Genomic DNA, 15,690 nt, shown 5'->3' on the forward strand with positions numbered 1-15,690 from the left:
CCCTACATTTTGCTTGGGATAGCACTGAAAAAAATGACAGAAGGATGATATTTGGTCCATCGTGTAGAAGAAGAGCTCCTTAGCAGAATTAAACTTTCCAGCACTGGCTTTGTAGGCCATGTCCTTCTCATGCATATCTCAGTACTTTCTAACTGTGACGAGGATTTCTAGCCTTTAAGGAATGAGTTCCAGAAGACAAATGTACCCAGCAAAGCAAAAATCGAAAAAGCACAGGAGCATATGTAGATGTATATTAGTGAAAAATTGTGCTGGTGTAATTAATGGCATTGAAAGCAAATACATTCTTATGGCCTAATGTGTGGTATCCCAGAGTATTAACAGAGGAAGCCATTGAAGTACAGTTGGCCCTCCTTATTTGCGGGTTCCGCATGCGCGGATTCAACCAACCGCAGATCGGGAAAACCCGGAAGTTCCCTCTCCAGCACTTGTTGTTTGAGCATGTACAGACTTTATTTCCCTGTCATCATTCCCTAACAATACAGTATAATGACTATTTACATAACATTTACATTGTATTAGGTATTATAAGTAATCAAGAGATGATTTAAAGTATATGGGAGGATGTGCATAGGTTACCGTGGATCAGGAATTGAAAAAAACCAGAAGTTCTTAAGTCAGAACAGGTACAACTGGTATTATTTAGCGTCAGTTAGTCAAATGTTTGTCTTAGTATATAGTATATATTTTACCTTTCTATGCATATAAAACACTTAAATGTATGTATTTCAGTAATTAAATCACTGCGTTGCTTAGTAATAATTGTAGCTTTCATTGGGGCAGGGCCTTTCACATGCTCCATTAAAGTTGTTCTGATCGTTGACCAACTGTAGACTAATGCTTTTCCAATGACCGATAGCATTTCATCTCTTTCCGATCACTTTATTATTTCCACTTTATTTTCAATCATGATCGTTTTCCGGAACAGAAACACTACGGGCGGCAGGTTCCGAGCTTTTCCGTGTCCTAAAGTCCACCGACTTGAGTATCTGCGTTTTTTGGTATCCGCAGGGGGTTCCAGAACCAATCCCCCGCAGATAAGGAGGGTCGACTGTATTGGATATTTTCCAGTATTCTATAGTTGTAGGATAATTCCTGCAAATCAGATTGTTACATATATAATTCCACTATTCCAAAAAAAGGAGGAAGAGGGAACAGAAAACTAAATGTGGATCGTGCTGCCTCCTGTATCAGAAAGCCATTGGAGGAGTCGGTGCACGAAAGTGATGTGCAGTCCAACAGTGAATGATTATCTTAGTCGATTTCTTGTGTTCACAAGACTCTGTTGGACATTGTTAATGTAGAATGCTGCAAGTACGATGCCCTGATTTGTTGGCAGACGGTAGGAAACTGCCTGGCTTTTTGGTCACTTGTGACGGCAAGGCCTCAAACATGGGTCAAGGAGTGTAATTCTAGAGTTGAGAGAGGTAGCGAGTCCTGAGACCTCTGCACCAAAATGCAATGGCAAATTTTGAATTAAAGGAGCATCAAAGAAAAACCAACACTCCAGTGTTTGAAGTCATACATTGCATGAATAGAAGGTGGTGTTTGTGGTTATTAGAGTTTAATCAATCCAGCCACAAGGTGTCACTGTTGGAGTTTAGTTGCATTGTCCTCAGCACAACCATCTTAAACTCTTCATCAATAATTTTCCCTCTTGTTGTTGTTCCTTTCCACACATGGTGGTGCATTTCTTTAGTATTTTTGTCTTTTTTTTATGAGGCTGAGTTGCTAGCTTGATGCTCAACCCAGCACAGATGGAAAGCGTGCAAGGAGCCAGCTGGATTTGAACCTGGGCACAGCTGCCTTGAAATCCGGAGTGAATGCCATGACACTACTGGTCGGCTTTTCCCTCCATTATAATGTTGGAAATGGGTGCAGGGTGTTCAGTTCCATTTGGAACTGACAAATGAAGCATCCGGTGCCTGCCGTGTAGCAAGATGTGAACAACATTCATGTGTAGGCTAAAGATATTCAACAGTGACTATGACCCACAAGGTACAGATTAATCATCTACTCTGGACAGTCAGTGGGATTTTCTTCCTGAGTTCCCACCGTGAATAGCCTGGGGATCCACAGTCAGTGACATTCTAATACCCCAAACCATTAGACACAAGTCAGGAGTGCGATAGACTGTCTCCACTTGCCTGTTGGATTGGCAGAGAAATACTATTAAGTGGAACATGCATTTAAATTTTGGAATCTGGAAAGGTTTCACTCTCTTCAGTGTCTTTTTTTTATCTGTTTTATTTCAAGTGGGAAACTATTTCCTCTATTACACAAATTTTATAAAAAGATTTAAACATTTATTTGAATTAAGTTGGAATTATTATATTTTCATTATATTTTAATATGTGTTATGTGACAATGTATGTAATACCCTGTTTAAGAACATGTTTTATCGTATTACTTCAGTTGTGCTGTTTGTTATTTTTTTCGTAGCTTTTCTGTAAAATGCTGTGTGTTCTGTTAATCAAACTTCAGAGTCTTTTTATTTCTATTAAGATAAGGAGTCATTTGATCAGCTTAGGAATGTTGTATCACCCAATTGGTTTGTCTTGATAACATTCTGTCCAGTGGGATGCTGTGGAACATTCAAGAGAGATTGGTGGCACCACATTTCTAGCAGAACATGGGTTGGTTGTGGGTCTTTTTGCAGGAGTTAGGGAAGAAGTGAGGTACAGAGAAGAGACAACGGAAGATGCTCTAGAACCCCGCATGAGGACAAACGCCATTGTAAAAAGTTCTTTGTGCAGACAAATGGTTCCATGGGGAAGTGCCAGTATTTCTGAGTTAACTAGGTAGTTCGTAACTGACTTAGAGGGAAGTTTGAGTTGTGGCTGGTGTCTTTCACACAGGACGTGGGTTCAGCGCACGAGTAATTAAAGTGAAGCACCAGACTACCTGGTAGTCTGATGAGTTCCAATGTGTATGTGCACATTAAGGACTCATTTAGCTGTAATGGGCCCTTTTCCTGATGACTGTTTGCTAAAGTTGGAATATTTGTAAATATACTTCCACTTTTAAGTTTATGCCAATGTATCTTGTGTTATTTCCTGGCAAACAATACCTTTTACATGGGTCGTATTTATACAGCATTCACCATAATTTTTGTTCCCTCAATGGAACATTTCAACTTTCCTGTTTTGATTGAACTGGAATCATACCGACTGTAGACGTGCGTTGCTTACCACCATTACCCATGCATTGCTGAGCTGCGTGCCTGCAAGCCAGAGATGGCTAACAAGCCTAATTTGCTACGAGCCACGGTGACAGGGTTCCATATAAATGTATAGATAGTTTTAACAGTACCCTTTTTTTAAGCTGTTCATCTTTTCTTTACAAAATTTGGCTATGCCTTAATAATTATATAGAGATGTTAAATCTGTACTTTGCATGAGCATTTCCCATGTGCTTGAAGTGACTCTTTGTGTAATAGATGAAGAGAAATTAAGTTGGCTTGTCTGTCCACAAGGTACCTCAAAAGTATTTTATAGCTTGTAAAATATTTCTAAAGTGTAGCCATCATTGGATTGTAGGAAATGTGACATCAATTTTATGTATGGAAAGATAATATAACGATCAATTAGTCTCTTTAAAAATGTTACATCAGTAATAAATATTAGCTCTGACTTTGTTGGTAACTCCCCAGCACTTTGACAAATAGTATTATGGGACCTTTGACATTCACATGAGAACAGCTTGGCCCTCTGCTTAGTATCTTATTCAAAGCTAGTGCCTCCTCTGCTTCATAAATTTCACTGCGTGAGCATAGATTTTCTGTTAAATTCTCTGGAGTAAGATGTTCCAGAACTGTGTAACTCTAAGGCTAGGGTGTTACCTCTAACTATATGTATACCCCCCTCTCCAATTGACAGAAGGCAATAATAAATGTCTTGCATTCCTCACTTTCAGACGCATGTAATGAATGTGTACACTCAGAGTGGGGTCAGGCCACTTGGCTCCTCAAGCTTGTTTTTTCCGATTCATAGGATCACACCCAATACGGTTATAAACTCAACATTTGCAATTATTTCTATCATCCCTCTTGCTATCTCTGTTACACGTTGCCTTCACAGTACTGATTGTGGACACTAGCTGACTGCATAATGTTTTGTTCCATTCACAAATTATTGGCAATGAAATTCAAATGGTTTTACCAAGTCTATAAGTAGTGCTTATTTAAAGGGTGGTAGGAACAAGGAGTGTAATTTCAAAATGACTCATTCTTAGACCAGGTCCAAATTTTTATTTTCTAATGGCTAAGATGAATATTTGTGGAGACTTATCACTGTACTTTCTTAGAAGTTTGTGAAGATTCATCATGTCATGTAAAACTTTGATGAACTTCTATAGATGTGTGGTGCAGAGTATATTGACATCAAGACCAGACATTGAAATACCCAATGCCCTTGTATGTTTCTGGTTTAAGGTGGAACGGGTGAATCTCAGCGACTTCTGGCTGGTGGCTTTTGAAACAAGGAAAACAACTGAATACTTTGTTAATCATGCTTTTTCTAGCAAATGATCAACATAAATAATAGTCTATAACTTCCCTTTGGACTTGGAGGAATTCGATGTGGCAGAACCAAGGCAAGGTTGCTAAGAGTGAGGAAGGGCTAAGGTATGGTCGTTTTAAGCGTGGCGCTGAAAGCTGAGCCAAGGTGCTGAGGTCCAGACACCAGAATGTACGGATTCGACTGAACTCAATGTTTGTATGGAGACTTGTGCGCAGGGCTGAATTTGGAAAGGTTGGATACAGGCCAGATCGAGGTGACTGTATCCACGCCCCTGAGCTGATCGAGGCAACTGAACTTAATGTTTGGACAGAGACTTAAGTGCAGGGTTGAATCGGAAAGGTTAGCTACAGGCCAAATTGAGGTGATTGGGGTCCTGGCCTCAGAGTATTGAGGCAATGCAGGCCAAGGTTTGGGTTTCGACTTAGGAACTGGGCCAAATTGAAAATGTCACAGTGTCGAAGCCTAGGCTGAGGACAGGCCAGTTCAGCTCACTACTCCATGACTTGGCTCAGAGCTGAACTATGCTGAACAATGGGATTCTCTTGCGGACCTCAGTTCAGAATGGCTGTTTGCTTGTGGTTACTGTTTGCGTGATGTGTTTTTCTCTCTGCACATTCGGTGTTTGGTCTTTTTTAATGGGTTCTTTTTTTATGGGTGTGATATGTTCTTTTTCTCTCTAATGTTGGGTATTCGGTGGTCTTTTTTTAATTGGAAAACCCTACAGAAAGTAGTGGATACAGCCCACTCCACAGATAAAGCTGTCCCCACCACTGAGCACATCTATACAGAATGCTATCGCAGGAAAGCAGCATCCAACATCAAGGACCCGCACCGTCCATGCCATGCTGTCTTTTTGTTGCTGCCACCAGGAAGAAGATATAGGAGTGCCAGGACCCATGCCACCAGGTTCAGGAATAGGTATTACCATATAGCCATCAGTCTCGTGAAATGTAATTGATAACTTCACTCAAATTCACTTGCTCCATGACTGAACTGTTCCCACAACATATTGACTCACTTTCAAGGACTTTTCAGGTTCTCAATATTTATTATTTATTCATTTTTTCCTTTTTTTATTGTATTTGTACAATTTGTTGTCTTCGCACAGGCACACTGGTTGTTGTACGTTCTGTTGGATGCAGTCTTTCGTTGATTCTGTTGTGTTTCTTGTATTTACTGTGGTTGCTCATAAGAAAATGAATCTCAGGGTTATATATGGTAACGTGTGCTTTGATAATAAATTTTAAAATAAAATTTTACTTATCCCTAAGGAAATTATTATTGCAAGATTGCTCAGTCAGAAGTACAGGTGGTCACCGAGTTACGAACATCCGAGTTACGGACAACTCGTACTTATGAACCGAGGAAGGAAAACGGTGTCCGCCATTTTAAGTCGGATTGTGACACCGTCCGCCACTTTAAGTCGTTGCCATTGACACTGTGTTGAGTGTTTAACTTTGTATTTGGCTTAAATTTTTCTTAGTAAGATTCACCCTGACCCCGGCCCCCCACCCCCCTGTTCTGGTCAGCTGGTGGCACAGTGAGGTCAACACCGGGCTGGAGAACGGTGGTTCCCGAGTTCGATCTAGTGACAGGCCGCTCCCGTGCCGGGTTGATGTCGAGCTCGCAACTCGACCTCATAAAAAAACACTGCCACCTCCAGTTTAAATTCCCATGCGGAATATTGTGGAGGATCAAATACTGAAACCCAGCACAGCCTCCACTTGTCCCATTTAATCTGTCTCACTGTGGACCCAGAGAATTCAGTGCGGTGGTCTTTAGGACCCAGTGGACCTTGGGAGCTGGCGGAGCTCGGGACCCGCCGCCCACAGTGTTTCTGTTCCATTGACGGGAAGCGATCGCGATTGAAAATAAAGTGGAAATAATAAAGCTTTTGGAAAGAGGTGAAACGCCATTGGTCATTGGAAAGTTAGGATACAGTCGGTCAACGATCGGAACAATTTTAAAGGATAACGAATAAAGTGAGAATAATGGAGCATGTGAAAGGCCCTGCCCCGATGAAAGCTACAATTATTACTAAGCAACGCAGTGGTTTAATTATTGGAATACATATGTTTCTTAAGTGCTTTATATGCATAGAAAAGTAAAATATTATACTATATACTAAGACAAATGTTTGACTAACTGATGCTAAATAATACCGGATGTACTTCTTCCGACTTATGTACAAATCCAACTTAAAGACGGACTCAGGAACGGAACTTGTACGTAACCCAGGGACTGCCTGTGTACACTTTAAAATACAAAATGTAAAGGTTGAGATATTAGGAAAAAAACAATGTGCACTTAAAGTAATAAAGCAAAATACAGATGTGAAATGAAACCATATACTTATGTACTTGAGTTGTAGAGTTTCATAACCCCAGGGAGAAAGGATCTCCTGTGGTGCCTCTTGGTAGAATCAGTCTGTTACTAAATGTGCTCCTCTGTTTGTCCAGTATGTCATGGAGGGGGTGAGAGGGATTGTCCATAATTCACCGTAGCTTCTGCAGCAGACACAACCACCGGGGAATCCAGTTCCACCCCCAGGACAGAACCAGCCTTCCCAACGAGCTTATCCATCTTCTTGGCATCAGCTGCTCTCATCCTGCTGCTCCAGCAGACTACAGCGTTGAATAAAATGCTGGCCACTACTGAGTCGTAGAACAGTGGTCCCCAACCCCAACCCAAAGCATGTGCTACCGGGCGGCGAGGAAACGATATGATATGGTGATATGAAACGATATGAATCAGCCGCACCTTTCCTCATTCCCTGTCATGCCCACTGTTGAACTTGAACGCACGCGAGGTCATTAGGCACGCAAAGTCATTACCCACAGGAGGTCATCAGTCGCCTAAACGCAGTGATACCCTCGCGCCAGGGATCACTGGTTGGCCTCGGGTAACCGTGAGCCTCGCGCGGCCGGAGAGAAGTGCCGTTGGTACTGGCCTGGAGCGCAGACAGATGGGCGCCACCTCTAAACCTGTTTAGTGCACCGAATGTTCGTGGGGGACCTGGTGCTAAAATATTCGCAGACAACCTAATTCGGGCTCAGGGTTTCGTAAGTAGCAGAGCAGCTACCTCGCTGTGATCTACAGAAAGTCATCCCTCGAGCCAAGCTTTTGTTGGCCGATAGATCCTTCCTACCTACGGGGGAGGGGGAGCAGGCATGCGCCCTATCGCATTCCTCACTCGGTCGGTGGCTCTCTCCGGACTGCGACCGCCGCGACCCCGGTATGGGGACCTCTGGCCCTTACCTCGTCCTCTCACTGGTCTGTTGCAATGATTTTATATGTTCATATGAAGAAAATATGCGCTATGTGTTTTAATATCCAAATGTTACTTAGAATGTTATGATGCTATTGACTTATAAGTGAGTTATAATTGAGTTATCACTATGTTCATGCAAGGAAAATATGCGCTGTGTGTTTAATATTAAATTTGTTAGATAAACCCTTTTAGAAATGAAATTGAGTGTATTAACCACTTATAAGTGACTTATAGTTGACTTGTCACCTATATTCCAGTCATGATTAACACCTACCGGCCCCCCCGTCGGCCGGTCTGTAAGAATATTGTCAATATTAAATCGGTCCATGGTGTAAGAAAGGTTGGTGACCCCTGTCGTAGAACATCTGCAGAAGTTGAATTTATTTTGAACTTTGGAAATGACAGAATAAGAGCGAGTAAAGGAATTCATGTTCTTATTATTGTGAAAGCCCGATCTTGTACCCAAAGCATTCGTTAGTAGTGATAAAAGCAGAAAGCATTGCGGATCCTCAGCAGGTCAGACACCATTTGTGGATGGTGAGACAATGTCATCATTTTAGCGCCTTTCAGTTTTGAAGGCTGTTCTGCTACTTTATCCATAGATGCTATCTGAACTGTTAAGGATCTCTAATTTCTGTTTTTATTTAATGTTGTAATATGTGTAGTAATTTTTTCTTGGGATACATTTTGATTTTATCTAATTTCAGTATGAAATTTCTTTATAATTTGACTGGTTCCACTGTTTAGGGCGTATAGATACTGAAGATTTTTTGCTCAACCTTTACTTACACAAAGAAGTAGTCCTGGAAAGTGTGACAGACTTGAGCCCTTTATTGGCCTGTCTTGATTCTGCTGAAGGAGCCGTTTTCAGTGAAGAGGATAAAAAGGTATTTTCTCTAGATTATTTGTTTGCCCTTTACCTTTTACTGTAATTTCTTGTCACCGGAAAGAAATCTAGTCATCATTAACATGTTGATATTTAGGTGATTGCTGAATGTTGTCAGGGAGAGACGGCCAGAGACGTCGTGGCTAAGCTATTGATGAAAGTAATTGAAGAGGGGCAGTTGAGTGCTGAGACCACACTAAATCTTCTTCGAAAGATGAAAGAGGTTTACCCTGTTCTACAGTCTTTACTGAGGACTCACACAGCTGAACCAGGAATAACTACAAAGTCAGGTTAGTGGTATAAGTACCCCCCTTGACTCTGATTGTCACTCCCTTTGCCATGGTGCAGTTTGCCATGCAAGCTCAGGATATGCAACACCTGTCTCTTTTACCTCTTTCCTTTCCATTATCCAGGGACCCAAACACTTCCATGTGAAATAGCAGTAACCCGGACGGATGACCCTGAGTTTCTAGTTGCCCATTATTTCAACTCTTCATCACATCTCACTTCAACTTTGATCCTTCTGTTTTGTGGCCATGCTTCGATGAAGCTCAATGCAAGTTTGAGGAACAGCATCCCATTTTCTGACTAGGCACGTTGTAGTCTTTTAGAATCAACAATTTCAGAGAATGTTTGTATCAGAATTGGGACAGTTTTGGTGAAAACTTGTCTTTTTTCTCTTGATGGATGTTTGCTGATTGCGGAGTATTTCCAGCATCCTCTCTCTTTATTTCTGTTTTCCAGCACCTTCAGGATCCTGGCATTTTTTTTTCCTCTTTCTCCTCCATTTTCAGTTATACCCATTTATTCACATCTCTTCCAGATAGATCTTCACCATCAAACCCGCAGACAAAGGTGGTGCCGTAGTGGTCTGGTGGACAGACCTCTACCTCAGTGAGGCCAAACGTCAGCTCTCTGACACCTCCTCTTACTTATCCCTGGAACAGGACCCAACTAAAAAACATCAAACCATTGTCTCCCGTACCATCACTGCCCTTAGCAACTTTGAAGACCTTCCATCCTCAGCCAAAAAACTCATAATTCCCACACCCCGCACTGCTCGCTTTTACCTCCTCCCCAAGATCCATAAGCCTGACTGTCCTGGTAGGCCTATAGTTTCGGCCTGCTCCTGTCCCACTGAACTTGTATCTGCCTATCTTGACTCCATTTTGTCACCCATAGTTCAGTCCCTCCCTACCTACATCCGGGATGTATCCCATGCCCTCCACCTCTTCAATAACTTCCAGTTCCCCACTCCCGACCGCTTCATTTTCACCATGGATGTCCAATCCTTATACACTTCAATTCCCCATCAAGAAGGCCTCAAAGCCCTCTGCTACTTTCTGGACAATAGACCTCACCAGTTCCCCAACACCACCACACTCCTCAGGTTGGCGGAACTGGTACTCACACTTAATAACTTCTCTTTCAGCTCTTCCCACTTTCTTTAGACCAAGGGTGTAGCTATGGGCACTCGCATGGGCCCTAGCTATGCTTGCCTCTTCATGGGTTATGTGGAACAGTCTATGCTCTAAATCTATACTGGTACTACTCCCCAACTTTTCCTTCGCTACATTGACGACTACATTGGTGCTGCTTCCTGCACCCATGCTGAGCTCGTCAATTTCATAGACTTTGCCTCTAACTTTCACCCAGCCCTCTCATTCACTTGGTCCATCTCGGACACTTCTCTCCCCTTTCTCGATCTCTCGGAGATAGACTGTCCACTGACATCTTCTATAAACTCGCTGACTCCATAACTACCTTGATTATACCTCTTCCCACCCTGCCAAATGCAAAAATTCTATTCCCTATTCCCAGTTCCTCTGTCTCTGCCGCATCTGCTCCAAGGATGAGGCTTTCCGTTCCAGGACATCCCAAATGTCCTTTTCCTTTAAGAATGTTGGTTTCCCTTCTGCCGTCATCAATGATGCCCTCGCCCTCATCTCCTCCATTTCCCGCACTTCAGCCCTCACCCCATCCTCCCGTCACCACAACAGGGACCGTGTTCTCCTTGTCCTCACCTATCACCCCACCTGCCTCCGGATCCAGCATATCATCCTCCGCAACTTCCACCACCTTCAAAAGGACCCCACCACTAAGGACATTTTTCCCTCTCTACCCCTCTCTGCTTTTCGCAGGGATCGTTCCCTCCGTGACTGCCTAGTCCGCACGTCCCTCCCCACAGATCTCCCACCTGGTACTTATCCCTGCAAGTGTAAGTGCTACACCTGTCCCTACACCTCCTCTCTTACCACCAATCAGGGCCCCAAACAGTCCTTCCAGGTGAGGCAACACTTCACTTGTGAGTCTGTTGGGGTCATCTATTGCATCCGGTGCTCCCAGTGCGGCCTCCTCTACATCGGCGAGACCCGACGCAGATTGGGGGATTGCTTTGTCTAGCAACAACAGACAGGATCTCCCGGTTGCCACTCACTTCAACTCTGCTTCACATTCCCATTCGGATATGTCCATACATGGCCTCCTCTGCTGCCATGATGAGGCCAAACTTTGGTTGGAGGAACAACATCTCATATACCATCTGGGTAGTCTCCAGCTGCTTGGTATGAACATTGAATTCTCCAACTTCCGGTAATTCCCTCCCTCTCCCTTCCCCCATCCCACCTTCACTCTGTCTCCTCTTCCAGCTGCCTATCACCTCTCATGACTCTGCCTTCTGCTACTACCTATGGTGCTTTCCCTTTAGATTCCTTCTTCACCTCTCCTGCCTATCCCCTCCCTGCTTCCCCTCCCCCACCCCTTGATCTTTCCTCAGACTGATTTTCCACCTTCCCCCCACCTTCTTTATAGGGCCCCTGCCCCCTCCTCCTTTAGTCCTGACGAAGGGTCCCGACCCGAAACGTTGACTGCTTCTTTCAACGGATGCTGCCCGACCTGCTGAGTTCATCCAGCTTTTTTGTACGTCTTCTAGATGGATCTTCTGTTGTTAACAGGCATCTGCCTCTCTCTGCAGACACTACTTCCACTTTGTACATCACAGAAACAGGCATTTTGTATATCATTCCTTGCTGATCTTTTTGGCCATTTGCCTATGGCTATGAGAGCTTTCTGTCATATAGCGTATGATTGTTTCCATCTTATCACAGGCATTTCCTGTGTTTGTTTCTTTTCTGCATCTTAAAACATGTTTAGATTCTAATTTATTTCAAAAATTGTTTACCTTTAATATTCACTCGCTTTCTCTCCATAGCTACTGCTTGATCTGTTGATTATTCCCAGCATTTTGACTTTATTAGTTAACTAAAGGTTGTTCTCAATTCAAGTCTGTAAGATGAAAGTGTTTCTTGATTCAGTAGTTTAAACTCATCCATGAGAGTGGTCATGGACACAAAAACCCAAAGGCATTGACCTATTGGACTATCTCCTACCACCCTATGCATCCAACTTCTCATTCATTCACATTCATCTCATTCTCTCACAGCCTTGTGCCTTCTCCCCATCTTTCCTCCACCCTCCCCCTTCCCTTCTCTAGCTCTGTCTTTCTGACTCCCCTGTGCATTGACCCTCCCCAGAGATCTGCCCCCAGGCATTTATCCCTGCAGTCACATGAAGTGTTACACCTGGTGCTACAACGCCACTCTTATCCTCATCCAGGGCCCCAAATCAATGTATCTGGCAGTGACCTATTTCACTGATGAGTTGAGGGTGATGTAGATCAGAGGAACAGCACCTCATTTTTCACTTTGGTAATCTCCAACCTGACTGCATGAACATTTAAATTCTCTAACTTCCAGTAACCACTCCCTTCTATCCCTTCCCCTCCTTTTTTCTCTCCTGATCCCACTGGCTTCCATTACCCCATCTCTTGCACTCTCTCACCCTCTGTTTACCCTACACATTCCTGCCACTTGTTCCCTTCCCCACTTCCTTCCCTTATTCTATAGTCCACTGTCCTGTCAGATGTCCTATCATATAGATTAAAGATTGGCTTTGTTTGTCATGTACAACAAAACATACAGTGAAATGTGTTGCTTGCGTCAAACCAAATCAGCGGGGATTTTATTAGGGCAGCTCGCAAGTGTCACCGTACTTCCGCCACCAACCGTAGATCTTCGGAAACCTTCCATCTGTCACCTCCCATGTACGTTATTCTGACTCTCCTCTCTCCTTTATTTATCAATCACCTTCCTACACCTGGATCCATCTATCACCTACTTGCTCTTGCTTCACCCCTTCCTTCTCACCTTTTAGATAGATAGATACTTTATTCATCCCCATGGGGAAATTCAACTTTTTTTCCAATGTCCCATACACTTGTTGTAGCAAAACTAATTACATACAATACTTAACTCAGTAAAAAATATGATATGCATCTAAATCACTATCTCAAAAAGCATTAATAATAGCTTTTAAAAAGTTCTTAAGTCCTGGCGGTAGAATTGTAAAGCCTAATGGCATTGGGGAGTATTGACCTCTTCATCCTGTCTGAGGAGCATCACATCGATAGTAACCTGTCGCTGAAACTGCTTCTCTGTCTCTGGATGGTGCTATGTAGAGGATGTTCAGAGTTATCCATAATTGACCGTAGCCTACTCAGCGCCCTTCGCTCAGCTACCGATGTTAAACTCTCCAGTACTTTGCCCACGACAGAGCCCGCCTTCCTTACCAGCTTATTAAGACATGAGGCGTCCCTCTTCTTAATGCTTCCTCCCCAACACGCCACCACAAAGAAGAGGGCGCTCTCCACAACTGACCTATAGAACATCTTCAGCATCTCACTACAGACATTGAATGACGCCAACCTTCTTAGGAAGTACAGTCGACTCTGTGCCTTCCTGCACAAGGCATCTGTGTTGGCAGTCCAGTCTAGCTTCTCGTCTAACTGTACTCCCAGATACTTGTAGGTCTTAACCTGCTCCACACATTCTCCATTAATGATCACTGGCTCCATATGAGGCCTAGATCTCCTAAAGTCCACCACCATCTCCTTGGTCTTGGTGATATTGAGACGCAGGTAGTTTGAGTTGCACCATATCACAAAGTCCTGTATCAGTTTCCTATACTCCTCCTCCTGTCCATTCCTGACACACCCCACTATGGCCGTGTCATCAGCGAACTTCTGCACATGGCAGGACTCCGAGTTATATTGGAAGTCTGATGTGTACACGGTGAACAGGACCGGAGAGAGTACGGTTCCCTGCGGCGCCCCTGTGCTGCTGACCACCGTGTCAGACCTACATCCTCATTTTATACTGGCTACATCCTCATTCTTTCCAATCGCATCTGTACTCTCTTGTGTCTCCACTTTATCGCCTTACTCAGTTATGTGAATGGATACTAGTACAGGAATTATGCAGAATGTTTCAAAGGTACATTTAATGTCAGAGAAATGTATATAATATACATCCTGAAATGCTTTTTCTTCACAACCATCCACGAAAAGAGAGGAGTGCCCCAAAGAATGAGTGACAGTTAAATGTTAGAACCCCCAAAGTGGCCCCCCCCGGCATAAAAAGCATTGGCACCAACTACCAAGTACTCAAGCATGAGCAAAGCAACAGTAAAGACACAGACTTGCTGTTACCCCAAAGACTTAGCAATTCACCCAGTATTCAACATACCACAGGCTCTCTCTCTCCCTCTCCCCCTCCCCCTCCCTCCTCCCCCCCCCCCAAATAAGGGAGAAAGAGGTGTCCCCGTTTCATAGTGAGAGGGAAGTCATAACAAACAACTCTCTGGTTACGATGTTAAAACCCTGTTACATTGCTTTTTTCCAAGCTCTGTGCCCAAAGATCTCGAGTCTCTGGAGACACAGCCATAGATAGTCCGACTCCCCCAATCACACAAGGATCTCCTGCCGTGATACCGACCTTCGATCCACCTGTCTCCAGAGCCCCAAGATCCTAAGCCTCTAAAGTCAAGCTGAACTCTTAGTCCAAGCCCTTGGCGTGCCGAACAACAGCCAGTTGTGAAACCCCAAGAGCGGGTCCCATTCCCGCAATGAACCATAGTCAGCGTGTAACAGGTCAGGGTCTTCAGAAGAACCCTGAAAGGGAAAAATAGAGATATTAAAGGTGGAAATAGAGCTGTTTCCAAAGATGCAAGCAAAGGAGTCGCTGTTTAGCACCATCATCACTTCACTCTGCAATCTTATTACTGCACAACTTCAATGTCTAAGTGGAGTTTATACATAGGCAGTTAAGAAACGGGAACAGATGTAGGCCATGTGTCCTCTTGAACATGCTCCACCGCCATGGCTGATCTGATCTTGGTAGTACTTTTACTTTCTCAGTTTATCCCAATTATCATTGATTCCTGTAAAGTCTAATGCCAATCTCAACCTTGGTAATGTAGCCCACATAATTATCTCAGATGGAATTGTAAAGTTTCACAACTCCTTGGAGAGAAGCAACACTTCCATTTGTACTCCATTCCTCATGCAGTGGAGGCCAACGTCTCATCTGTCTTCCTAATTACTTACGTACCTGGTTGCTAAATGTGTGTCTTGTACAAGAACACAATTCCGTTACTTTTATATTCTCTAGATATAATTAATTCCTGGCCAAATCAATAGTTGAAGCACATTAGTTTAAAATAAACTCAGCACCGAGTCCAATTTCTCATCCAATTACAACTGCTGTTACGTTCACAGAAAAATAACAAATAAAGCAATTAAGGGGGCATGGCTTTGTATAGGAAGTGAATATGGTTCTGAAGTAGATAGCCAGGATAGAAACTAGCTATTTTCTCTTCTGTTACATGCTGTCACTTTGGGGTGGGGCTGGAGAGAAAGATAGAGAGCCCTTTTATTCATGCAAATGCGAAGTAAAACAGGGATTTAATATGACAATGAACTAATTCGATTAGTAATGATGAAATAATACATTAATAATAAAATACGTGTCAATACAAGGGATATTAAACTAAATCTTGATTCATATATAACTCTACAGGGTGGGGACTGATACAGGACCTTGAATAAGCAAAGGACAGTAGAGGATATCATAATTATAACAGTGTAGCGGTGTGCTACA

General features: G+C 43.3%; 1 protein-coding gene across 4 annotated transcripts in view; it reads left to right on the forward strand.

Annotated features, from left to right (window-relative positions):
- Window positions 1-15,690, forward strand: part of zbtb40 (zinc finger and BTB domain containing 40) — a 133,572-nt gene that overhangs the window by 27,393 nt on the left and 90,489 nt on the right. For 3 of the 4 annotated variants that reach the window (XM_073031656.1, XM_073031657.1, XM_073031658.1), the window contains exons 5-6: window positions 8,557-8,696; window positions 8,793-8,985. The exons of the other annotated variant lie outside the window; for it this stretch is intronic. In XM_073031656.1, coding sequence (XP_072887757.1) covers window positions 8,557-8,696; window positions 8,793-8,985 — 333 coding nt within the window. The remainder of the gene's footprint in view (window positions 1-8,556; window positions 8,697-8,792; window positions 8,986-15,690) is intronic. 4 annotated transcript variants of the gene reach the window in all.

This window comes from Hemitrygon akajei, chromosome 29, assembly GCF_048418815.1.
Source record: "Hemitrygon akajei chromosome 29, sHemAka1.3, whole genome shotgun sequence".
NCBI lineage: Eukaryota > Metazoa > Chordata > Chondrichthyes > Myliobatiformes > Dasyatidae > Hemitrygon > Hemitrygon akajei.